Source organism: Hetaerina americana, unplaced genomic scaffold, assembly GCF_022747635.1.
Source record: "Hetaerina americana unplaced genomic scaffold, ioHetAmer1.1.p SCAF_100, whole genome shotgun sequence".
Taxonomy (NCBI): domain Eukaryota; kingdom Metazoa; phylum Arthropoda; class Insecta; order Odonata; family Calopterygidae; genus Hetaerina; species Hetaerina americana.
Window position 1 is genome coordinate 460,733 of NW_027286071.1, and position 25,581 is coordinate 486,313.

General features: G+C 40.2%; 1 protein-coding gene across 1 annotated transcript in view; it reads left to right on the forward strand.

The window, feature by feature from the left end:
* Nucleotides 1-25,581, forward strand: part of LOC139700443 (potassium channel, subfamily K, member 16) — a 92,254-nt gene that overhangs the window by 55,130 nt on the left and 11,543 nt on the right. Inside the window, exon 2 of the mRNA XM_071599045.1 lies at nucleotides 3,738-4,143. Coding sequence (XP_071455146.1) covers nucleotides 3,738-4,143 — 406 coding nt within the window. The remainder of the gene's footprint in view (nucleotides 1-3,737; nucleotides 4,144-25,581) is intronic.

The following is a 25,581-nucleotide window of genomic DNA, read 5'->3' on the forward strand; positions in this document are numbered from 1 at the left end:
ATTCGACATTTTTCTTTTTAGCTGAAATTTTTAGTCACCTCGTCAATTATCAACTCATCGCAAAATTGTAATGAATTGAATCTGTAAAAAATCTCTGCATAGACCTTGGTACGCTTCGAAGTACTTCGCTCGGGACCTCAAACGCTTATCCCTGCGTCTCTTCGAACATTTCAAAACAATCGGAAAAGTCATTTTTCGGAATGGTCATCAGCTGCCTCGACACATTCTCCTTTATTTCGTCGGCCGACGCTTAGGAAGACTAGTTTTTTTTTGTTTCAGGGTCATAGTAGAAACCCTGGGTCACCTTTTGTGACTTGGAGCAAGTCCCCTGAAATGCAGCACTTAAGTCATGAAGTTGACGAGATAAAATATTTATCGTGCATATGAAATGGCCCTCTGCATACTTTGTTTTCACGACAGGAGGAAAAGCAATATTTTGTATGGCCATAGTTAATGATGCGACTTCATTATTATACCGAGAAATCGTTTTAATATTTATAGTTACGAAGAAAAAGGGGAAGAAAAGCCGAATGACATATTTTAAAATGAATAAAAGTTCCTAAGCTTATGCCCGACAATCCCTTGGCTAGCGTAAATAATTACGGAGTAATTGCAATGTTATCATACAGAGTACGGCAACATAACTTCCTTTTTTGAAAGCATTTTGCGTTTTAAAAAAGGACGTGATGTTGTCGCACCCTGTATTATGGTCGTCATCTACTCACCAAAATGTACAAGAACCTGAATATCAGAGAACATTTGTTAATAAACGTCCAATTATTAATTGCAGAAGAAATTCCTCATTAATTTCAATGATATTCACCAAATTATTCCCCACGCGAAAAAATATGCATGTATAATAATCGATACTAACTGCTTATAATCAGAATCTCAAGTTTGTTTCAATTAGAGCAAGTTATTGTTATGATATTCGAGACTCATGTGATTGGTGTCATGGATTGGCATTAATCACCTTTTGGCTTAAGGAGACGAATGCCCTATGTTTATTTCAGACGCATGAACGATTAGCGGTGGATTGAATTATGGAGGAACGCAGGGCATAAGACCATCCTTTAGTTAACGACGTTAGCGTCCTCGTTGCAAAGGGCCTCAAAGAACGCGAAAAGTATTCATTCTCTGGAATCGAACTCGGCTCGTTAGGCATAATTTTACCTCTCTGATTTCAAACTCTCCTCGCGAGCCAAAACCAAACTTCTCACAAACATCTCACCTTCTTAGCGGGATTCGAGCCGTTGAATCTTGAGTCAGGCTGGTTCTTGTAAGCAGAAGTACCAGATTCACTCTGCAAGCGTACTATTTTCGGTCACAGACAATATAAAGTAGACTTTGTCGTTCTCACACCGAGAAATGACGTTAAAAAATAGCAGCCGTTAGAAATTAACCCTATTTTCGGATGTTTAACAAAACCAAAAATATATGCTTGAAATACGTACCACCTTTTTCTGTCCTGCCCCACATTGTACGTATAAGAAAGCAGAGCTTTCTAGTTTTTCGTTGTGTAAGGTTAGGGTACCCTAAACTCCTTAGACAACATGTCAGTCCTCTTACTTTTTCCCATCCATCAGTCCTGTTGTGCTCCGAAGTCGTAGGCAAGACCCTGATAAGCATAGCTAAATTTAGCTGCCTCTTAAAAACGAGTCAGCAACCACTTCATCGTTCAGTAAATATTATGCATAATTTACCCCAAGACATCTCAGATTCGTGATAACCTTTTTGAAGAATCTGCCGCACGAGCAAATTCCATAAATTTAAGACAACCAGAAGAAATATTATACGAGTATGTGATGTATTTATCCATCACTTGGCATTGGCTCCTTCCACGAGTAGAGAACTGCTCGTGGTATAGCTGCAATGCGATTACATTCGCGGATTAAAATAGGATACAATGTCCCAACACGACATGAGGTAAAATATGGGAAAAAATAAATAAATTGCAATATGCTTTCGTTAGTGTAGCTACAACATTTCTAATATTTCCTGCAAAAGTTACGATAAAAAATGACTAAATTAATTGAAAAACTTATATTGTGCATTTATGAATGATGTGCCGATAGTCTTTTAAACCATGTTTTGTAAAATTCTCGTTCATTTATTTATCTGTCGATGTTAAATGAATATAGAAGTAGCAACGATATCCCGACGTGCGTGAAACACAGGATACGAGTATACCGTTTAATATCGGCAACATCGGTTATGTCGACCGATGTTACACGATATGATTGGTAACACGTTGCCTATGGATCTTATGGATCATATTGCATATCTAATTAAAACCCCATGACGAATATCTAAAATAGGTCCGCATTTTCTGTTACCTATAAAAATATATTACGAAAGCGTGCTTTCCATTTGTATAGCATGAAAGTTTGAAGGTTACTTCTAAATGCACATCCGTGAATATCAAGCAACTTTCTACTCGGTACATATCGTCATTATCAGACTAATCGTAACTCGACTATATCGTTCATATCTTTAATCTAATTCATTGACCAAGTCATAATACAAAACAAACCCATATCGTCAACTGAATGTTCAATATTCGTCATGTCGGTTCTAAAATATTAGTCAATATCCCTCCACTCGTCGGATTAGACTTTAGGCCTTCTTTGTAATCATACCTATTCTTCACAAAGTGCCGGTTTTGTTTCTTCATGTGTTTCTGTACGTTTAAAAGATCCCGAATATCAACGGACAGTTTGAGAGAAAGACAAGTCTTTCGTCCTTGAAGGACTCACCGTCTGCAGTCGCTAGCCAAATTAAAGACGGTTTTTGGAAGACCCCTTCCATTTATTTCTCTCCTCTCATACCCTGCTCTGTTATTTAAATGTCTGTTATTCATTTATTTCGGTGCCAATTAAGGGGTGTGAACGAGAATGCAATGGGTGAGTGTGGTCGAATTAGACTCTCAAGACAAGGTATATTAGAAGTCTCAGAAACGGAATATCATGCATGAAACAAGTATGAATGTGGAAGAGGCGAAATAAGCCTTCACTTGCATGGAAGTGCCAAAAAAATAATTAATAGGAATTAATATTCCTCTCGTAACCTCAGGCCAGGCTGTTTTTGACAGTGCCAGCCCCCAAAAGGGAACGAAGTAAAGGGTATACATGTATGTACGAGGGTAGGCTTAAAGGTAATGCACCCATGCTTGTAGACGACAGACAAAAACAAATTGCAAGATATGGCGAAAAGTAAATTATAGAACAATTCTTAAGTTTCAAAATCATATATTTATTTTTCGACATATTCACCGTTAAGGCCAACACATTTCTCCCAACGTGTAACAAGTTTTTTTCATTCCGTCACTGAAAAACTCTTCCGACTTTTCTCGAATACAGGACTTGACAGCTCTGCCTTCACCTCATCGTCCGAGGTGTAATGATTGCCCTTGAGGTAATCATTACACCTCGGAGTTGAGGAAAAAAGTAAAAATCGCAAGGCGCAAGATCGGGGGAATAAGGAGGGTGTGGAATCGGTTCAAATTGCAGGTTTCGCAGAGCATCTCCAGTTGTGCGCGAGGTGTGTGGACGAGCGTTGTCATGTTGCTAGACTATTGGCGCCAGGCTGCCTTTAACACGTGTTTCTTCTTTCGTATGATTTCTTTTTTGCGTTTTTCCATTTCGCATTATCGTGACGAACTCTGTCGTACATCGCCACGTTGGCGGTATTCGGTTCTTCATTTCGGATGCATTCACCCATTCTCCTCCTCCTTTCAGGTTTTCCGGATGCTGGAGCGGCCCGCGGAGGAGTCCCGCATGCAGAGCGGGGCGCGGGTGGTGTGGGCGGCCCGTCGTCGTCTGCTCACCGCCCTTGCCAACCACTCCTGCGGCGAACCCCCCGCCGTAGCCCCCGTCCACCCCCATGCCACCCTCCCCCCGCCCTCCGCGTCCCCCGACCCCTCGCCCCCCTATTCTCCCCTCCCCGCCCTGCCCGCCTTCCCCGTGCCCTCCATAGAGGAGGAGCTCCTGGAGTATGAGTCGGCCCTGCAGGTGGCGGCGGACGCGGGGCTTCCCCTGGGGGACGCTTCGTGGGCCAGGGGAGGCGAGGCGGAGGCCCTGCCGCCCCCGAGGTGGGACTACCTGCAGTCGGTCTTCTTCGCCTCGACGGTGCTCACGACCATCGGTGAGTTGGCGATGGCACCACTCGCTATATACTCTCACGTTTCAATCCTAATGTAATATTTATTCGGTGATGATTTTCTTAAGTGTTACTTTGCACATGCACTGCGCCCGTAAAAGAAATAAGGATCCAACTCAAATTTCAATCGATCTTTCCATTTCGAAGTTGGGTGAGAATCTACAATTTTGAAAGCAAAATCGCAAATTTATTTTTAAAAGGCAATGTTATAAAATATTATTTTAATTAGGGTATTAAAAATTAATCAAAGAATATCGTGTTCTTTTGACTGTGGAAAACTTCATTAAACTCTTAATGAATAAATCCCAAACTGATTACATGTTGCATGACGTAATAGCAAGCATGGAAGCACGATGTAATATCTGGCGTTTCCCGGTGTATTTGCTTGATGAAGTTTTTTCGGGTCATCCACCGGGTCAGGGATTCCATATTGGCCGATGTTTCGATGCTCGACTCTTGCATCGTCCTCAGGGTAGATTCCTCCATCGTCCTTTTTCGAGAAAACTTCATCATGGAAGTACGAGACGGCGTGTTAAGCACCTAAAACATTCCAATACAGTGTTCTTTCCTGAAAATTGGAGTAAAAGGTAAACTGATGTGAAAATAGTATGTTATTGTACCAAATACACAACCATTATCCTGTGACATCTAGGGACCAAAGTTTTATCAAATGGCATAGATGATCCAGTTATTTTAAAAATTTTCTTCTCTCGCATCTCCTCGTGATAAAAAATAATTCCTTCTTCGGTCGACCCTCCTTAAAATTTGCTTTGCAAAATTTATATTCATTAATTCCTTTAGTAGCCAGGATGGTTGTTCGATTTTCGTCAATAAGATAATCTAACTGGTGTGGCTGAGCTGAAATTGAGTTCAACAGTTTGAACACTAAAATAAAGATGATTCTAGCGATACGCCACTCTACCAATCATCGCCATTTTCCTCTTGGCGATTAAATCACAGCGCCATATATGTAACTCTCCAGGGGCGTTACGTGAGCATGGGTTACTCGCACGGTCTCGATGTATGTTGCGGAGACGTGACGTAAAAGGGTTGGTTGTGAGGGACACGAAGGGAAATGATTGGAGCTTGAATAGAGACCGCTGCAGTTTCATTATTTCATATTGTGCCAAAAGGCGAATTTTGACAGTAACGCCCTTCTGTATTTCAAATACGTAGTACAAATCTAAACATGAATGGAGTGAAAATTCATTTTAACAGAATTTTTACCTTCTATCCAAGGATTAGCAGGAGAGGAGTTAATCGCCGTCTCTGGGGGTCGGTGAAATTAAAATATTTTGGACGTGCGACCTACTGGTTATAATGTAGCCGCCTGAGAGTTTTGTTGAGCTCCATTGGTATTTTGCCAACCGTAGTTTAATTCAGAGTGACGAAGTCTCTCTACATATTTGGGTTTCGTAATGCGTTTTGGCTGAAAGTATGTTTTGCGACTTCTCTTTCATGTTTTTAAGAAAAAAGCAACTTAACTTCATTACGATTTGTAAAAATGAAAGTCTTAAAAATGTATACAAGTATTACAAGATATTTTAAGACACTAAGCAGTAAGTAGGTATAATAGTAAAAACTGAAATCACTGATTACAAAAATGATCGAAGAATTGAACTTAGGATCAAATAATATTTCAAAGAGCAATAAAAATTGCAATTTAGTGAAAAATCGCCTGAAATAAAATGTAAGTTTTTGTTTTTTAATTTTCTTTTTCATTATGTGACATCTCCCGGGACACAGTTCCTTCCTTCCAGATGTGGTAGTAACTCTCAACTTGGGATTACCTGCCTTAAACAGTTCTTTATTTAGAATAATAAACGGTGTTATCTATGATAATTAAACTTTATGCTCTGGGAGTTTAAACTTTCTTCTGTAAAGTCAGCCATCGTTGTACGTTGGGAAATTAAAAAAAAATTATCCAATGACATCCTGGGATGTAGCTCGAGCAGATAAAAAACTACTTGAAAAGTTTGTAATATATATATATATATATACATACGAGGGTCATCAGGAAAGTAGTACCCGTTCGTGAAATAAAGACACAAAAGTAAATATTAACAAACATAAAAAATTTTATTTGAAAGAGGATACTTTAAACTACTTCTCAACATAATCTCCAAGCAAATTAAGGCATTTGTCATAACGTGTGACAAGTTTCTGTATTCCTGCTGCATAGTCCTTCGCCGCCAGCTCATTGAGATACGCGAGGGACCCATCTTGCACAAATTTTTGCATAATGCAGATGGTGTTTAACAATTTCATGAACAATTGTTCGAGAAACATTGGGAAAATGCTCACAGATGTCATCAATTGTGACGCGCCGATCGTTCCTCACGAATTCGTCAACTGAGCTCACCAGTTGGTCTGTAATGACAGACGGTCTCCCCGAACGCTCATCGTCGTGTGTGTTCCCCCTCCCCATGTTGAAGTTGCGACACCACCGCCGAACAGACGACTCGTCCATTACATTGTCTCCATACACCTCCTTTAATTGGCGATGAATATCACATGGGCGAACGTTTCTTGCATTGAGGAATTTAATCACTGCCCTCACTTCACAACTGGCGGCGTTCTCAATTTTTTTAAACATTGTAAACAATCACGGAAACAACACAGGCAATGCTAGCGTCACGCAACTTGGCTCAGAGAAGGCAGACAAGCCACTGAAGCTATCTGACCTCGTCCAGCGGCTACTCGCGTCGTCAGCACTTCATGCGGCACGAACGGGTACTACTTTCCGGATGACCCTCGTGTGTGTGTGTGTGTGTGTGTATATATATATATATATATATATATATATATATATATATATATATATATATATATATATATATATATATATATATATATATATATATATGTATATATGTGTATATGTATGTATGTATATGTATGTATATATATATGTATATATATATATATATATATATATGTTTGTGTATATTTCTGAAATCCCTGTATGTAGTATTACAATATGATCGTTTTTATTGATGGTGACTAACGCTTAGACTGCAACTTACAAATTTGCCGAGTGCATATGTCTTTTAATATTATTCAACCTTCTTTCAATATGTTAAACCCCAACTCACAAGCAATTTGATACCAGAAGAGTCTCGGTAATTGACTTGACCCGTGACCACTTCCTCCCCTACTCCCAAAATTATTACTTTTTTCTGCAGCCTGTACCTACGTACAACTTCTCTTTATAACTAGGTGTACAAGATTCACTACAGTTCAAGGAACTAATTGAAAGTTTTCAAAGTCTTGCGGATTGAAATGACGAGGCTTAACTTTGGAAGTAGAGTTATCCCACTGTCGCCTTGTGCACATTCCGAAAAAAAGTAAGTTTAAGAATGATTTCTTCGATAGTAAAGCGTTTTGGAGAAGTGTGTCGGTTCTTCGCCATAGACCGGCGACTATTTATGAAAGAAAATCTCGGAAAGAAATAAAGATTTAATGATCCTTATGAAGAAAAATGGTCAATACGAATGTGTTTTCGTCGTACTTAGGGTGAATAGTTTATCATTGCTTCTTCTTGGGAAGTTCTTGTATCTTCCCCTCTTTGCAATTGACGGTGACCTCAGATAAAGGCAATTCCCGAGAAACTACCCTAGTTTCTACGTTGCTGGAAAACATTGAAGTTCTTAGAAATGTTTTAACTCCGACTCAAGCTGAGATTCCTATCATTTTACTCATAAATTAAACATCATATTGCTAACTTCGAGTGCTTCTGAATCCTTTGAAGGAACTTTAATCAGCAGTAATGATGATTCACGACGATACTAGAGTTTCCTGCCTGTCTTTCAACCACCATATCATAATGACGAGAAAGGTTACTTTTTAACTCAAAATTAAAATAATGAATATCTATCTTTTGGGACACGTGCCTAATCACCTCGCAAGGGCAGAAATTTTCCTTACCTTGTTATATTGAAAGATGGATAAAAACCTTTATTCGGGCGAAATTGAGACCATAAGGTCCCTTCTAATGTTTAACCCTTCGTCAAGTACATATCAATAATAATAAGAGGAAATATAAAGTCATATAAAAAAAGAAAGAAATTTTAGCGGTTACTTGTTGAAAAAAATATTTAAAATATATTCATATAATCCTGAACACTAGAAATCCCATAAGGACACACAGTAGGGATCATCAGTATTAATTTTTCAAGAAAATTTTCAATTGATGTACCTATTAGGCTGAGGCTTAATAATTCATGGCAGAACGTAGGTCTTAATTTCAACTCAGAATCGCAGATTATTAGAAGGATATCGGGATACTAGTATTTTAGTAAGAGGATTTGAAAAAGCGGAAGAGTATATAATTGTTTCTCCAATATATGTAACAGTTTATTAGGGAGAAACAAAAATCATTCTAGCAAAACTCTCTTGTTGACGAATGGTTAAAGGATTATTTTTCTTTCTTTTCGCAAAAGTTTCATCTCTTAGCATTATGAGGACTACGTTAGTATACCAGCGTTGGTTTGGAAGTTCCAACATGTCAATAATATTCTCTTCTAAAAATATTTCTGCACAATTTAAATTACTTTTCCCCATTATGCTGTAGGCTGCTTCCTTAATTCCCCAAAGTTTACCATTTCTGTCCAGGGCCGTCCAAACCCGACCTTCATCATCTACAAATTTTACTGATTTTATGGTCTCCTCAGTTATATCAACATCTACATAATACCCCGCAATCCGCCGTAAGGGCGTGTGGTGGAGGGTGTTAGGTCACCACCCGTAAAAGGGGAACAAAACCACATGCAAAATCAACATTTTTATACAAACCTACACCCATAGTGACGTATACATTCATGCAAAAACCTTTTTAACTTACACGCTTGCAAATTCTATATACTATCAACTAACTAACACAAGCACCTTAGAATGTAGTAAAAATGTATCCAATAATGTACAAGCTAGAATTTGAAAAGTAAGAAGGCGAAATTACACCACCAAATGGACATGCAGCATAAAATATTCTCCTCCTCCAAAGACACAGGTAGGGAATGTGACCCAACGCTACAGGCAGCGGGAGGCCCCCCCCAACAGAGGGAGATGAGGCATGGAAGGGGAAACTAAAAAACAAACAAAGCACTGCAAGCAATGGTGTAACGAGCACTGTGTTCTTTGATAGCATTCCCATGTGGCCATGCGGGAAGGGTGCTGACAGCAAAATACACAAAATGCACGCATGTGAGTAGAACTAATTATTACCTAGATGCTGTGGGTGGCAGGTGGAATTTTTTCTATCTATAACCCTTCAATTGCTATCCCGCATTGGGAAAAAGGAGTTCTCGAGTCTGCTAGTTCTGGCATCTATTTCCCGAATTTTAAATACACAATCTGAGTGACCAATGTATGTGTGGAGTGCGAATAATTTGCGAGACCTGAAACGTGCAGATCTGCCACTTTCATTCCGGCTTACGTCCTTTCATATGTCTCCCAAACAATTTTCAGTTTAATTAAAAAGAACAGGCATATGCAATATACATATACCCGTTTAATTCAGAAATGAAATTGTTAGGGACGACTAACGCTGAAAAAGATAATCTCATGAGCTCTACATTATCCTTTTCACAGTTACATATTTAGCCTCGTTCATTGAATAGACTTCTGGCATTCGCCTGCTACCACGAGCGATAGCCGCCGTGGTCTATCTCGGATGCTCTCGCTTCGAATCTAAATGCATGCAAGAATATTCCCCGAAACAGACGTTTCTCTTATAGAGGATGTGGAGAGGACAGCAGCCCAATCGCTTTCTTGGAATAAACCACATCTTTTCATGCGTACGTACCGCGCTCTCGTGACACATCCCGGTTAATGCCAGACCCAATCCTCTCTACCCACGGAACATCCCTCCCTCCTTTCCAACTTGGACACTTGAAATGTAATTTCAAATAGTCAGACCTTTCGAGGAACGAGAGTGGGAGAAATTTGCATCTTTGGAGAGAGAGAGAGAAAGAGGAAAGAAAGTTTTCCTGGAATAAGGAAGAGTTCGACTCGCGTTTCGTTTCACGGTTTATCTCGGGTCGTTTTAAAATGGCGATGGTTATGATGGTTCTCTGGAAGTGGGTAATTTTGCACGATTTTTTTTGCTCGTGGGAAATGATAAAGAGCCCCCCTAGGATTCACCCCTTCGAAAAATCGTTCCCCTCCAACTTTTTGGGATTTTTATTCCCGCCTCCCAGTTAATAATATCCCTTCAGTTTTCTCGTTTTTCATTTCGCCCCTGGAACGAATAACCTTTAATGAGGATTGGCAGATAAGTATGGGATCGTGATTGCAATATAGGAATAATTTTTTTTCAATCGTTTGACTTCCTATGCTTTGGCGAGAGAGAATTTATTATTTTTTTGTAAATAATTGGCCTCAAAAAGCAATTAAGTGCCTGCCTAATTTTTTAGTGGAACGGTACACTCACTCGTTTCATAATCGAAGTGACGGTTGAATGCGTAAAAAAATCAAATGAGTGTCATTTCGTCCACTTCAAAAGGTACTTTAGTTGAGATCTGAGACAGTTTACCAATATGGGGCAATCGGTGATTGTTAATTTCGTAATCATTGGTGCACAACGCCATGGATAGCAAACCTGCATTTTAATATTCAGACAAGGTCGCACATCAATAAATGTATATAGTATATGTTATAGCACAATATGACACTAATTGGTCTATACTGTTAGTACTTAAATACATTAATTATGTAAGCATTTTTCAATGGTGCTAATAAATAATGGGAAGAGTTGTAAGATAATGATATCACTTTAATTGGCTTTTTTGAGCCATGAGTTCTAGAAAATTGGATTGGTGCCATACTTGACCGTGCTAAATAAGACTGTAATTCCTGAATTAGCAGAATTTCCATTTCTCTCGAACTCCCATGCGGGAAACACATTAACTCTACAACTGTTGGTGCCGCCTTCGAGGGCTGCCACATGTCCTAAATGTTAAGTCAAATCAACCTTCTTGGCTTCTCGTAAGGAGGCCTTACATATTTATTCTAATGAGTGCCATACGAAAGGTCACACTTCAATGCCTGGGTTAAAATTAGTTGTCTGGGATATTCATTAATTTATAACAGTGCCGAACAAAAAATCAAAACGATTCATTGTGTTTTTCTACCAAGTTGGCCTTAAAGCCGTCACATGTGACTTGATTAAGCAGGATAAAATATAATTTTCAAGAATGTTTTCAGAAGGAAGTTTATTTACTAAGACAATTAGTCTGTTTTCCCTTTGTAACGTGGCAAAATTGATTAAATTACTTTCGTAATAAAATCCTTTGAGTTTTGAGTTTTCTTACGGCTTCATTTTGAATAGTCCGAATTTCATGGGGCAGTATTTTCAGTTCTTCGGACATTTACTTGCAATTACATTACACGTTACATTTCTCTTGCAAACGAGAAAAATTTACTAGCTAAAACATTTCGAATGGAAAGCCACGACAAGAAAGATGTGGGGTGATGGACCGCTCTTCGAAGTGAATTTTAACGAGGATCCTAAATAATTGCTCATTGGTCATTATTTCACTTTGTTTTTCATAAAAAAATTTACTGTATTTTTACTAAAAGTTAATAATATACTTAAATGTGCGGCGAAATTTATACGGCAATAGAAGGAGCATACGTTTTCGTATGAATTTTCTTTTAAGAAATCTTTGCCTTAATTGCGGGTCGAACGTTATGAACGGTTGAGAAGGTCTGGATTGTTTTTAGCAATGTTAAACTTTTGCTTCGTTGAATGTTCCGTAAGAAGTTAGGTAGACTTATCTTTCCGAAGTTTTGAATGCACTAAGCGGAGAATTTGACGTAATTAGCTTACAGAAAGTTCTAATGATAGAAATTAGGAAACTTCCTTACCCTATTACGGGATCTTTTTAGAGAAGCCGGAAAAAAACATGTTGGCGAATATAAAAATCATACGATCTTGAATAGAACCTCATTTGTTTGAAAAATAGGTAAAAAGTTAAATTTAAGAGAATTTTAATTGCCTACAATGTCATTCGATGGGAATAGATCACACCTCTCATTAATTTCATCACGTGAGCTAATTAATTTCGTTGTTTGCGCAAATCTCCACCACCATATTCGATGGAGTTTCCGTGTATTTTTTTAAATCAAAAATAACATTTAAGGGAATATAGTGAGAGCATTACGTACTTAAATAATAATTTGGCAGTAATTTTTGAGCTAACATTCCATCGGATCGCAATTTACAAGAATAACATTAATTCGTATGAATTCGACCCAATTAGTGTATGTGAAGTCTGATTTTTAGCAACGTACGATTTTTCACAGCTTTGGATACTCTCGACCTAAGGTGAATCCGATTTGACTGCAAGCCAAATTAGTAATTTAGTTCAAGTGAGATTTTAGGTAAGATTTAGGTAATTTAGATTTTAGTAAGCGTAAAGGAGCTGGTCGGGTAACTTGTGAGAGTGGATTGCGGTGAGCTAATTCATTTACGGTCAATATTTGTTAAAATTTTAATATTTTTTCATATATATTTAGTTAAAACGCTGGGATTAATCATTCAGCACTGTTATTCCCAATGAAAACCCAAAATCATTTCTTAACCGGCAGCAACTGATTTTAACCCCAAGCCTCTGATATTTAATGGCATACGCTTCCGATCGGAATAATGACGGTTCCCATATGTTTAAAAATAAAGGGAAGTTTGGTTGTGTTTTCTTAAATGATAGCTGGGTATTAAATGGTGAATTATTATTTTACTTTTATATTTAGTCCCATATTCCAAGAAAAAAATATATTTATCCAAGCAGCGAAGTTCCTGCTTAAATGTAGTGTTACAGTGTGATCTATGAACAATTTACCGTCTTCAGACGGAGAATTAAAAATGACCCTCATCAGGAGATCTTTGGCAATGGTCGTGTTTTTGTATTTTTCACACGCATTCTCTGCCATTTCTTTCATGAAATTTATCTCCCTGTTATGTTCCTACTTTTTGTAGGCTTTTGACCTAGTTAATGTAAGATTTGTAGACCTATTATTTGATCCTCGGAAATAAAGGAAAGGGCAATGTGATACTATTAACATTAATTTCATTTCTCAAACTTGATCAATAATGGTCCATTGACAAACAGATGCAATCATTCTGCTTTACCACATTATCGAATTTTGACATAAAATCAAGTGCTCCAACCTAAATATTCCTTTCTACCGTCACGTAGTAAATGTGAGATCACTTATGACAGTTTGTCTTTTGTTTTTTATTATACGTTTTGGCTGACGAAGGAAGAGTAAAAATATATCCAGTAGACAGATGAAAAACCCAAGATGAATAAATCACGAACTATATAAGGAGTCTAAATGAGCAATAAGCACTGATGTTACTAACGACCGCCTCCAGGATACCGAGATCAATATAAGCAAGTAAATTACTAAAATGCATCCGCTATTGCTCGTTTTCGGAAGACAAGGAGACCATTCAATTCCCCGCGGGCAAGCGATTGCTACAACGAGGCTCCCATAACGCGCGCTAGCATTACCGCGTTTCCTGAAAAATCCTCGCGGGTTCATTTATCTCCCTAGAGTGAACGTAAAATCCTCAAATTGGCTCGGTCGTCACCGTGCGCTTGTCTTGGCGTGGAATAAAAGTTCCGCGCTCACCAGAGGAGAGTGGCCGTCCGTCCGTTCGTGTGTGTGTGTGTGTGTGTGTGGCAATTCCTCGGCCCGCAGTCTTCTGGGTGGTTTTGTTTTTTTAATGGCCGAAAGCAGATATTTCGTAGTGTATGGAGCATTGGGTGGAGGAGGGAAGGGTGGGAGATGGGAGGGGGGGTGGTGGTGAAATAGCGCACCCGACCACGCACGTACTGCGAGACGGGGAGGGAGAAGAAAATTCCCTCGTCGGGCGCCGTCTCTCCGGAAGGTTTTTTTTCGGAAGGAAAGGCAGGGAAGGCAGTATTCCTTAAGGATCCTTGGCCAACCTCCTTAGCCACGTAATCTCATGCGGCGCAATTCATCCCAGTTTGCCGTCTTTTCCAAATCCCTCGGTCCTTTTGAAGTTTCACGTCCCGTAGTCACGAGTGTGACCGAGGGACTTCGGGGATCGTAGCCGGCGAAGAAAAACGATAATTGGGTTGTCAAAGTTGGACCCAAATGTTTACCTAATGTTTGCCTATCTTTTCAAGAATGTTGGCAAAGGAAAAGGGTAGGAGCATTCTAGGAAATGGAAGGATTAGGCGCTCTTCGCATATTACGTTATTCTTTTGGGGAAATGGAGGCATTAGACGTTTCATTACGTCTATCTTAAAAGAAGATGAAGGGGAATCGAATGCGAATATTACGTAAGACTTTTTTGTATTAGTTCAGTCTTTTTCATGAAAAATAATTCAAATATATTTTAATCACCAAAAAACTCTTTTGTGCAAGTGATCACTAATCCTCATCAGTTTAGAGAGTTTCCAAACGTTTCTATCCATTCACTGCATAATTTAATAATAGCAATAAAATAAAAGACTAGTTTTATTTAATGATAGTGTGCTGTTATTTCAGCAAAGACCCTTATTAAAGTTCTAATTAGATGATCGTAATGTACAACGCTCTGGTCAAGCTTTATTCAGGTTTTTGTCTTTGGAAAAGTTGGCAGTTCGGTATATTAATCATCGCCCAAATAGTTACGGAAGATGACTGCTGGTAGGGTGTCATATATTATAGATTATTACAGAGAGGGAAGGGGTAAATGGAAGCCGGAAATGGCTGTAGTTAACTTAAGTACTGCCTTTTACTCGTTACTCTCTGCAACCCTATTAGAATCATGCAGTAAGTCTATTTTATGCCTTCATACGGTGCCTTCATTGGTTTTTTTTTAGCTGTTGGAACTTTACCCTCTTCTTTCCGTTTATTCGTGGATCCGCCTATTTTATGATGCAAGCCCAGCCTAGGTCTCAGTTGAGTGTAGTTAACGAAGTGAACGTTGAGTTTATTCATTGACTGTGGACCTTAAAAGAGTACTAGTTATGAGACATGCATTTCGCCCAGAGCTATTATAAAACAAACTCCACATCACAATTCACGAAGAAATTGCGATGAATATAAAGAGAAAAAAAAGGAAGTGTTATTTCATGAAACCTATCGATGTATTTATGCGAATATACGAGGTCTGTTCAAAAAGTATCGCGACTTTTGTGTTTTTTCAAAAATTATTTATTTATTCAAGAACATTTATTTTGTTCCCTTCAAAGTAATCCCCATTGGATATTATACACTTGTGCTAATGTTTTTTCCAATCCTCGAAGTACTTCAAAAAATCATTTTTGTGATCTTGTTCAGCTACTCTTTATCTCGTCAATCGTAGCGTAGCGCCGTCCTTTCATGGGACTCTTCAGTTTCGGGAACAAGAAAAAGTCACTGGGGGCCAGATCTAGGGAATACGGTGGCTGCGGCATCATTAGTGCGTTGTTTTAGCGAACAAGTAACGATGTGCGAGCAGGGGCGTTGTCATGGTGCAAAAGCCAATTTTTGTTCTTCCGCAAATCCGGGCGTTTGTGGCGGATTGCTTCGCGCAAATTGCGCATAGCTTGCGGCTTATGTTCCTTATTTACCGTTCTACCCTGTGGCAAGAACTCATGATGCACCACGCCCTTGCACTCGAAGAAAACTCTAAGCAAAACTTTCACATTCGATCGACCGAACCTGTACGCTCATTTTTTCATGAATCTTCATTAATAGATCGATACTCAACAGACGAATCGCTTAGAATATTAGCTTAGAATTACTTCATCAAGTTCAGCCAACGGAAAAGAATCAGCCAAAGTTTCAGATCGTGGACGAAAGTAAAATATGTTTCCTTTGACACAACAAACCGAGTCGGAGACTTAGACGATGTTGTTCGTACAATAATCTCAGTTTTGACCGAATATTCCGGCGACCTTGAGTCTCGGCAATACCCAAGTTGCTTTCTTCACCTTGAAAAGAGCAGATGCTTCTTCAAAAGAGACCTTTTTTTTCCTTTCTCTCCCCCCCCCCTTTCCCCTCCCCCGTACTCCTCCCTTTTGCCTGCGAAAATCTTTTCCAGATGGCTCTTCCCGCTGAATCTTTCGCTAAGTCTCCCTCTTAGGGTACCCTAAAGAAACTAAGAGAAGCGGAGAGGCGTGGAGGGTGGGAAGTATCGCTTTAACGGCCAAGCGGAGTGGTCGGCCGGCCGGGCAGCGAGCGAACACAGTTTTTCTCGTGACGAAATCGAGAAATATCCTTTCCCCATCTCCACCCCGTACCCACTCCTCCTCCTCTCCGCCCACCCCTCCGTCTACAACCATCCGGTGACTTCCGTATTCGCCTCTATTTCCATAGCAACGGACCACCCCATCCCCCTCTGCCAGATCAACCCCTTTCCTCCCTTTTACTCTTGTCTCGTGCTTACGATTCGACCCACTTTTCATCTCCCCCGTCCAACTTTTCGTTTTTCTTTCTAATTTATTCCCGTTACCTTCGTCAGTTTTTATTTACGGACCATTTCGTCTTCCGACTTTTTTCCTTTTCTAAACTACCACCGTAGCCGTAACAAGGGTTTAAACTGCGTAGTGTGCGATTCAGTGGCTGTGAGGAATTGTTTATCAACGCAAATCGTCGTTCTTGAGTGTGGCGTGCGTTTTCATGCCTCAAAGTTACTGCCGTGTTCTTTTTAATTACTCAGCTTCGAGTGTTCAAAATAATTGCAAAGGGAATTATACGGATGCTGGGATAAATGAAGATTCGGGGTGGCGACCGATAGCTAAGGCGCCATTAGGAGTAAGCGAGAAGTAAAGCATTTGTGAGTGTCAAGGGAACCGATGAAGAGTGCAGAAATTTTGGGCCTCGACATTACTCTTAACGAAAGAATCTGTGCCTACTAGTCAAATAGTTTTATTGTTCTTTACATCGGTATTATTATAAGGTAATCTACCGGTTAAGGTAGGTTTTTGGATGGACACAACTACCAAATAAATATTTTGTGACTCCTAACAAAACACCAAATCCAGCAACCTACTATAGATCAGGTCCTTCTTCATCTCTGGGTACTTCCTTCCTCCCTTCATCCCTTCCAGCATCCCTATCTGTTCCTGCCCTTTCCCCATTTGCCTAAAATTCTCCCCTCTATTACAGTCTTAAGCATCCCACTGCCGACCGATACGCCCTTCATTCACTTTTCCTGCCTTAATATACATCGGTATACTGCCTCGAAATGTTATCTGCACAAAACTCGTTTGGAATCTATATGAACAAATGGAAAAACCAGCACCGCCGGATTTTGAAGCCGGGCCATGAATTTACTCAACTTTAGAGAATTGGATTTGATTTGAATTGCTCATTCTAAGGAACTTAGCGATGGGTAGCGTTCAGTTACATGCGTTCGTTGCACGCATGAGCCATCTCATTTTACCATAAGTTAAGTCTCGGTCCAATTGCTCCAAGAAACGAGTCAATTTCTTGGGTCAGGTAGATTGTTTATTGAGCCTTCTAATGAAGTTATATCTGCTAAAGGACATCCCTTGTCTAATTATCAAATAATGTTATTAAAATAATTCTATTTCAACATCGATTGTATCCAAAGGACTTGTATAATGACTTTCAGTGTCCAAGTTGTATAGCTACTGTCAGTTTCCTTAAGGTCGTGTTGTTGAATGGGATTCCGAGAGCAGATTACTTTGGTATTCATTCGATTGAACTTGGTTATGAGAAACTCACACTCGGCATCTGAAGCTGAAGTTATCACAATACGTCAATGTTTTAATATAAACCTCAAAGCAGGCATAAAATAAACGTGTTATAAACGTTCTTATGGCTTAATTCTGCTGCGGCATTATTTACTTTCGGTTGTGTAATATCTTAAACTAATTCTATGAACTCTTTTATCCTATTCCAATTAATTGAATTCCATCAATGTAATGCCAATCTCTAATGCTTAATATCCGTCTGAAGCAGTCTCAAGATTTTTGAAATTATTTATCTTTGAATATTCAAGTTTTTCAATCCAATGAGAGCACTTTCATTTCACATTTCACTCGAATTGTGAGCATTTTTTCATTATTTTTCCCGTAGGTAACCATCGGAGTTTTTTTTAAAGAACGTAAACTAGGATCAAGCTCATTCGAGTAAAAATATGTAAATAGCTAGTTGAATGGGCTTTGTGTAAAAAAATGGAAGTTCGCCATGGAGGAAAATTAAAACTCCCCATTTTTATGTATGGTCCTCTTGTAATCAAAGCGTAAGAGGTCAACACATCGTGACATTGCCCATGCAACGTTGGCTATTATGCTGTCAATCTTGGAATAGATTGACATATTTTTCCCCTTTCAATCAGTTTTCACATCTCGGCAGGAAATGAGTTTCGTCGGGGCCAAGTGACTGGTGGCCGAAGTCCTTCCTTCCCACTTTGAGGGAGGGTTCGCTGTGCACACCGCGCGAGGATGTTCTTGGTGAAGAGGAACTCGGACGGTTATTCCCAGTAAAGAAACCCCTTCCCCCAAGAGGTGTCACTCGCAGTGGTTTTAGTACCGATGCAATTCACGTGCGTTTGAAATGTTGCCCGTACGACTTTCGTCGGCATTCGACAGACGATCGAGGCAGCGAGGAAAAAATCCCATCGCGCTCGGGAGTGGAGCTCAGGGCATTTGGCGTGGGAGACGAGCAAAGCAGTAAAGGCGTCAAATCTGATCCCCATCTCGGTAAGGAACAGAAATAGCACTCTCTCCTCGCATGTGCTGCCGCCCTAAAACCCCAAGTAAGATCCACGCAATCTTTAGTCTGGTGAGACCACCGCTTAATCTTCTTCTACTGTGCGGGCTCCAGTGAGGATTATAGCACACTTTCTCGCCCTCAATTAAATCGTCTCCTCATTCCATTTGATTTCGAATCTTGGGTTTGGATCAGCGTTCGGGTTTCTCGTTTCGATGTTGTCAATGAGGCTGAGCGAAAGAGGACGGTGTTTAGACTCGAGGGCCCCTCCGGGTGGAGTCTGGGGAAAGGGAGAGGAGGCAAGGGAGGGTGGTGAGATGTGAAGGGAATAAACTTTCGCCTGAAATGTTAACGAGGCATTCTAACTGGCACAAATGACTTTCGCTTTGGACGAACCCATAAAAAATGGCCAACGAAGAAGAATTCAGCATTTCGCTCGGATCTTTCGACATCACGATGAACGTTTATCTGTTGATCGGTTGAGAACGCCGAGGTCATTACTCTTAAATTAGGGTGAGTTGTAACAAATATCGGAATTATTACAGACTTCCAAAAGCCGCCGCTTAATTATAAATCGTCATATGTCACTCGAATATTTAGTAGGTATAATTGTTGAGTAAGCTATTATGGTTGGTGGTGAAAAATCGCACAGTCGGCAATTGTGCCCTTTATTGATGACTAAAATGAATAATTAAGATACAGGGTTCGTCCGGAAAATAAGTGTACTGAGCTCAGGAAAAAAAATGTATTACACTTTTACATATCTTAAGCTAATATTCCTCAAAATAGGACCCTTGTGAGTCGATACACTTGTTCCAGCGGCGTTCCCATTCCTGGAACGCTCCCGCGAAGGCATCATCGGGAACCTCTCGAAGACACGTCGTCACGGCCTCTTTGACGGCGTCCAAAGTCCCGTATCGCGTTCCTTTCAAACTCCTCTTTATCTTCGGGAACAGAAAGAAGTCCGGTGGTGCCAAGTCCGGGCTGTAGGGCGGGTGCGGCAGCGTTGCCACGCCGTGATTGGCCAAGAAGTCCGACACGACAAGCGCGGTGTGAGACGGCGCATTGTCGTGATGCAGCCGCTAGATGTTTTTGATCGCTGGCCGGACGCGGGCGACTCGTTTTCGAAGCCTGTCGAGCACTTGGACGTAAAATGAAGCATTTACAGTTTGTCGTTCAGGTACAAATTCGTAGTGGACGACTCCCCTTTTCTCAAAAAAGACAATGAGCATCGCCTTGATCCGAGATTTGCTCATGCGAGCTTTCTTTTGACGGGGTGATGATGGGGTGTGCCACTCCGCACTTTGTCTCTTCGACTCCGGGTCGTACTCAAAGATCCACGTCTCGTCACCCGAAACAACGTTCTCTAAAAAATGTGGATCATTTTTGCAGTGATCCGCAAGTTGTGTCGCGATTTCCAAACGATTGAGTCTTTGATCATCACTGAGCACTTTCGGCACCAACTTTGCACAAATTTTTCGCATCTGTAATTGCTCCCTAATAACTCGTGCACTATTGTTTTTGGCACATTACACTGCTCTGCTATCATCCGAACACTAAGACGACGATCCGAGTTCAGTACATCGCGAAATTTTCGCACATTTTCGTCGGTGAGTGTCGTTGATGGGCGTCCAGGCCGTGGTTCGTCGTCTGCCCTCCACGAACATCTTGTGCCACCGAAAGATCATGTTTCTGGACATGGCTGACTCCCCGTAAGCCTGGTTAATCATACCGACAGTTTCGGTAGACGATTTCCCAAGCTTTACCGCAAATTTGATGGAATAACGCTGCTCCAAAAACTTCGGCATCGCGTTCCGTGACGTGGGTCGAGCGTGGAGGTTCGCGTTAACAGAGCTCCTCACTACACCACAGCTCAGAGCCGACTGCCTTTTTCAGCGTCGCTTGCCAAAATACCCCCCTCCAATCGCAGCCCATCAGAGCGGTGCTGGGCGCGCCTGGAGCGGCGGGAAAAAATCAGTACACTTATTTTCCGGACGAATCCTGTATGTAAACAATTATGACAACATTATTCTGTTCTTGATTATTTTAGAAAGTACGAGTAATAGTGCAATACGATTTTGGCATTCAAATTAACTATGTTCATTGAATATATATACACTGAGTTAGGCATTTTTTTACATTATTTGTCCAGTTCATGACGAATTGAAATAATTTTTATATTGTTACCTTTCTTTCCCTCAGAATCCTTAAAAGCAAAATCTCCCTTCGTGGTACTTCATTGGATTCATCAATTTGGATTTGTCCTTGACTTTCTTCGCCACTATTTATTCATTTATAATGAAGTATTTCTGCAGTGGCATTTTTTCTAATTATATTTGGAGGCAAATATATTCTCGTGGGTTAATTTAAACTTCACATAATTTCATAAACTTACAAAAAAGGGTGGAAACGTTGTCGGGCGAAGTTGGCGTGTCCTAATTCCAAGCTGTTGGTCGTTGTGATTTAATCTGTGGTTTATCCAAACCTCATACCTTAAGGTAATTGGAAATTAAATATTTAAAAGACCACAAGAAAATTTACTGTTTAATTTACCGCAAGATTCTTGGCTCTGTCTTCGTTTTATTTTGTAGCTAATGCCAATATTTAGATACAATTCTTGGTTTATCGGAGGAGGACCAGTTTAATCAAACAAAAAGTGAAGCTGAATTATGCTTCGTTCATATTCAAAATTTGCTCTGTGCATTTACAAAATCTTAGGAAAGAGGATGGAATTCACCTCTACGTGAAGTAATGTTTTCAAATCCTGAATTAATTCGAATTCAAACATTTATTTAGCTCAACGCCCGGCCCCTGAAAGTCGGTCACAGCTTTGGATATACCTCAAGACCTATTATTTTGATCGCTCTATAGTTTATATTTGTCGACGAAACATTTGACTAATTTTCTTTTCCTCCAAAACTATTTTTTCTCCCCTACGTCATCTTAAGTCCCTTTCACTCGACACAATGAAAATTTGCAAGACAAATTGAACAAGACGTCTCGGATGAAATAATATTTCGCGTGATCCAACTTCCAAGACAGGAATGGTAAATTTTATCGAGGCTTTCATACTTCCATGGGATTTTAATGAAAACTTTTGCCTCTCTCTGACGCTCCCATGTGTCAATTGAGAGCCGATAGATAATATGAAAGTCGTCCATAAAGTAACCTCCGTTTTCGTTTGGCGTGAGAATTAGTTGGTGGAGCCGAATGGTCGCTGTATTGACGCACACAGTAGGTCAGTACGCCTCGAGCTGCAGTGGTTGGAAGGTCTCGTCGCTTGTCGTTCGTTTACAGTAGCGAGTCAAAATGAACAATAGAATTGAAATTCCCGCCAAATGTGAAGTCCGTTCAGTGATAAGGTTTTTACTGATTAAAAAACTTCAAAGCTGGTGACATTAATCGGAAAATTTGTGCTCTGTACGGATTAAACATGATGAGTGACAAGAGTTGAGTATGTCAGTTTTGTCGCTCGTTTAAGAGTGAACAAAAATGTTTATGATGAAGACGGAAGTGGTCGCCCGTCTCTGTTGAACAATGAATGAACTGCACCTGAAAATTGACGATAAGTTCGTAAAAAACTGAAGTTTTACGATATCTGAAATCTCTAGAAAGTTTTTCACAGATTTCTACGACTTTTTTGCATGGAAAAACGACTGAAAAGTTAGGCTACTACATATTTCTTGTTCGTCTTGACGAGTAAATTCAAGATGCCGTCATCGGTTTTTTAAAAGAATTTATCGTTGCAATTAGGCAATTGTCCTGGTGGCAACGGTCAAGTCTGTTCAACTGTCACTCTTACAATGGAAAAACGCATACACAAAAAGAACAGATATGAGACAAAAATATCTTATACAAAATGACACAATAAGATTACCAACCGCACTTTTACTATCACCCATGGGCTAGGTTCACACCATACGAGTACAAACTACGAGGGTCATCCGGAAAGTAGTACCCGTTCGTGCCGCATGAAGTGCTGACGACGCGAGTAGCCGCTGGACGAGGTCAGATAGCTTCAGTGGCTTGTCTGCCTTCTCTGAGCCAAGTTGCGTGACGCTAGCATTGCCTGTGTTGTTTCTGTGATTGTTTACAATGTTTAAAAAAATTGAGAACGCCGCCAGTTGTGAAGTGAGGGCAGTGATTAAATTCCTCAATGCAAGAAACGTTCGCCCATGTGATATTCATCGCCAATTAAAGGAGGTGTATGGAGACAATGTAATGGACGAGTCGTCTGTTCGGCGGTGGTGTCGCAACTTCAACATGGGGAGGGGGAACACACACGACGATGAGCGTTCGAGGAGACCGTCTGTCATTACAGACCAACTGGTGAGCTCAGTTGACGAATTCGTGAGGAACGATCGGCGCGTCACAATTGATGACATCTGTGAGCATTTTCCCAATGTTTCTCGAACAATTGTTCATGAAATTGTTAAACACCATCTGCATTATGCAAAAATTTGTGCAAGATGGGTCCCTCGCGTATCTCAATGAGCTGGCGGCGAAGGACTATGCAGCAGGAATACAGAAACTTGTCACACGTTATGACAAATGCCTTAATTTGCTTGGAGATTATGTTGAGAAGTAGTTTAAAGTATCCTCTTTCAAATAAAATTTTTTATGTTTGTTAATATTTACTTTTGTGTCTTTATTTCACGAACGGGTACTACTTTCCGGACGACCCTCGTACGTACCTTCCATTGTAGCACTCTCCGTCCGTAATCATGCACCCTTCAATTCCATACACCGTTCAATATCACCGCACCGTTAACACATCATTCACTTTTGCAATACAACTTCTCATGCCGTCCAAATCAAGTACAGAACAATATTTTTAATATGTGCAATAGTATAATAATCAGTGATCAATGAAGTTTATCCCTCGGTGGCTGCTCTACACTTATTCTTAAAACTTTTAAAATTGCATGGAAAGGGCTCAAACAAACCTCCAGGCAGCTGGTTCCATTCAACAATAGTTCTGTTTAAAGAAGAGTACTTTTTTATTTGTTTTTTGCGTTCTTATTTTTATTTTAAAACTGTGGTCGTTTTTTCCCGTTAAAGTTAGGTTTTTCTGTATCTTTCCATAAATCTTCCCACGCTTCGTCATTTTTATCAATCCTATACATCGCGCCTATCCTACTCTTTTTTCCTCTATTGGCTGCGATCTCAGGCTGCAGAATTTTTATGCTGAAGGAATTTGAACAAAATATTTCAGAGATATGATAAATGTTTAAACCTGTTTGGAGAATATGTATAAAATAGTATATATATGTAGTTTTGAGATGAAAATAATAAATTTTCGGTATCTATTTCAGTGTATTTGTTACAGCATAACGGAGGTTACCTTCTGGGAAACCCTCGCATATGTAACGTTTACGTGTTCTAATTGAAATAGGCGACAGAGATCAATAAGAATGGGTACTCAACGGTGTTGGAAATTAATCATACTTGTAAATTTAGTGAAATTAAGTTGCGTTGTACCTGCCAACCCCTGCACATTCGTGACCGTGTTTGTCTCACGATCGTGAATTCTGATTGTTCTGTTAAATTCAATAGCACAACACACCCATGACATTTTCAACCAAGGCTTTGGACGGGGACCCGAATGAAAAGTAAAATGTTCATTCACTTTCAACTCTCTATAACATGCATCGCAATTTCAGAGGTATAGGGTCCCTCTTTGCCAGGAAATGTTCGAGAGTTTGTAGATTTTTTCATTTTTTCCGGTGTTTGGGTTAATTTCAAAAGAAAGTTGACTGATTTATATTCTGCAGATTTGGTGACTATCGGGTGGGAAAAAATTCAAGCGTCTTCTCTGCAGTTATTTAGAGCAAGTTTTACCGCTGGAAGAATGTAATTTTATTTCTAATCCGTAATGAATTAGTTTTAAGGAAGGAGTTGCGCATTCATAGAATGATTTGACATTTTAATTTTCTCTCGGGTTCAATTAATTATTGCAAAAATCTCTTCACTCTTTGTTGTAAGATTTATTGAAGAAATTTTGGTGAAAGCATTCTACTGAATGAAATAGGCTTTGCTGTTCTAGACGTTCTGAGGATGATTCCATTAGAATTCCCCGTCTTCACCCGTCTTTTTCTAATTTTTTGGTTGCCTGGTGCCACGAATCCCGTTCCTTGTGACGTTTTGGAAAGTGCATGCAGTTCGCGGAAGCGTAGGAGCATCGCTGGATGGTGTGGCCCTGGGTAGCCGGCATGAGGGTTTGACGGTTAGAGAGCACTCACCCGCCCCCCCCCCCCTCGGCCAGACCCTCCCCTCCCCTCCTTCCCTCCCTCACCCCCCAAAGGCCCCCAGAAGAGATAAAAGAGGCGCGTGGACGGAAGACGTGATTCATCGCCACCTTGACTGACGCCGCTCGAGTTGGGCGAATTATTATTGACTCCGCGATGAAATTTTCCGTCCATAAGGCTGCCAAAAAGAGAAGAGGGAGGAGGAGGGGGAAGGGGAGAGATACGGTGGATTATTTCCGGGTGGCATTTCTAAAAATTCTAGTGTTATGGCATTCGGAATTGGGAATTTTCAACTGACTGGCAGGTGATGGACTTGTAACCATTTCCCACCATGCATGATGCTTTAAATATTTCTACTTGGTGTCGTAGATGAAAGCTCAAGAGCCTAGACTATTTTTTTACGGAATTTGATTGTGCATGTATTTGATGAATGAAGGAGCAGTAAGAAAACTATGGGCAGTAAAATTCTTCCTTCGACATTGTGTGGACTAGA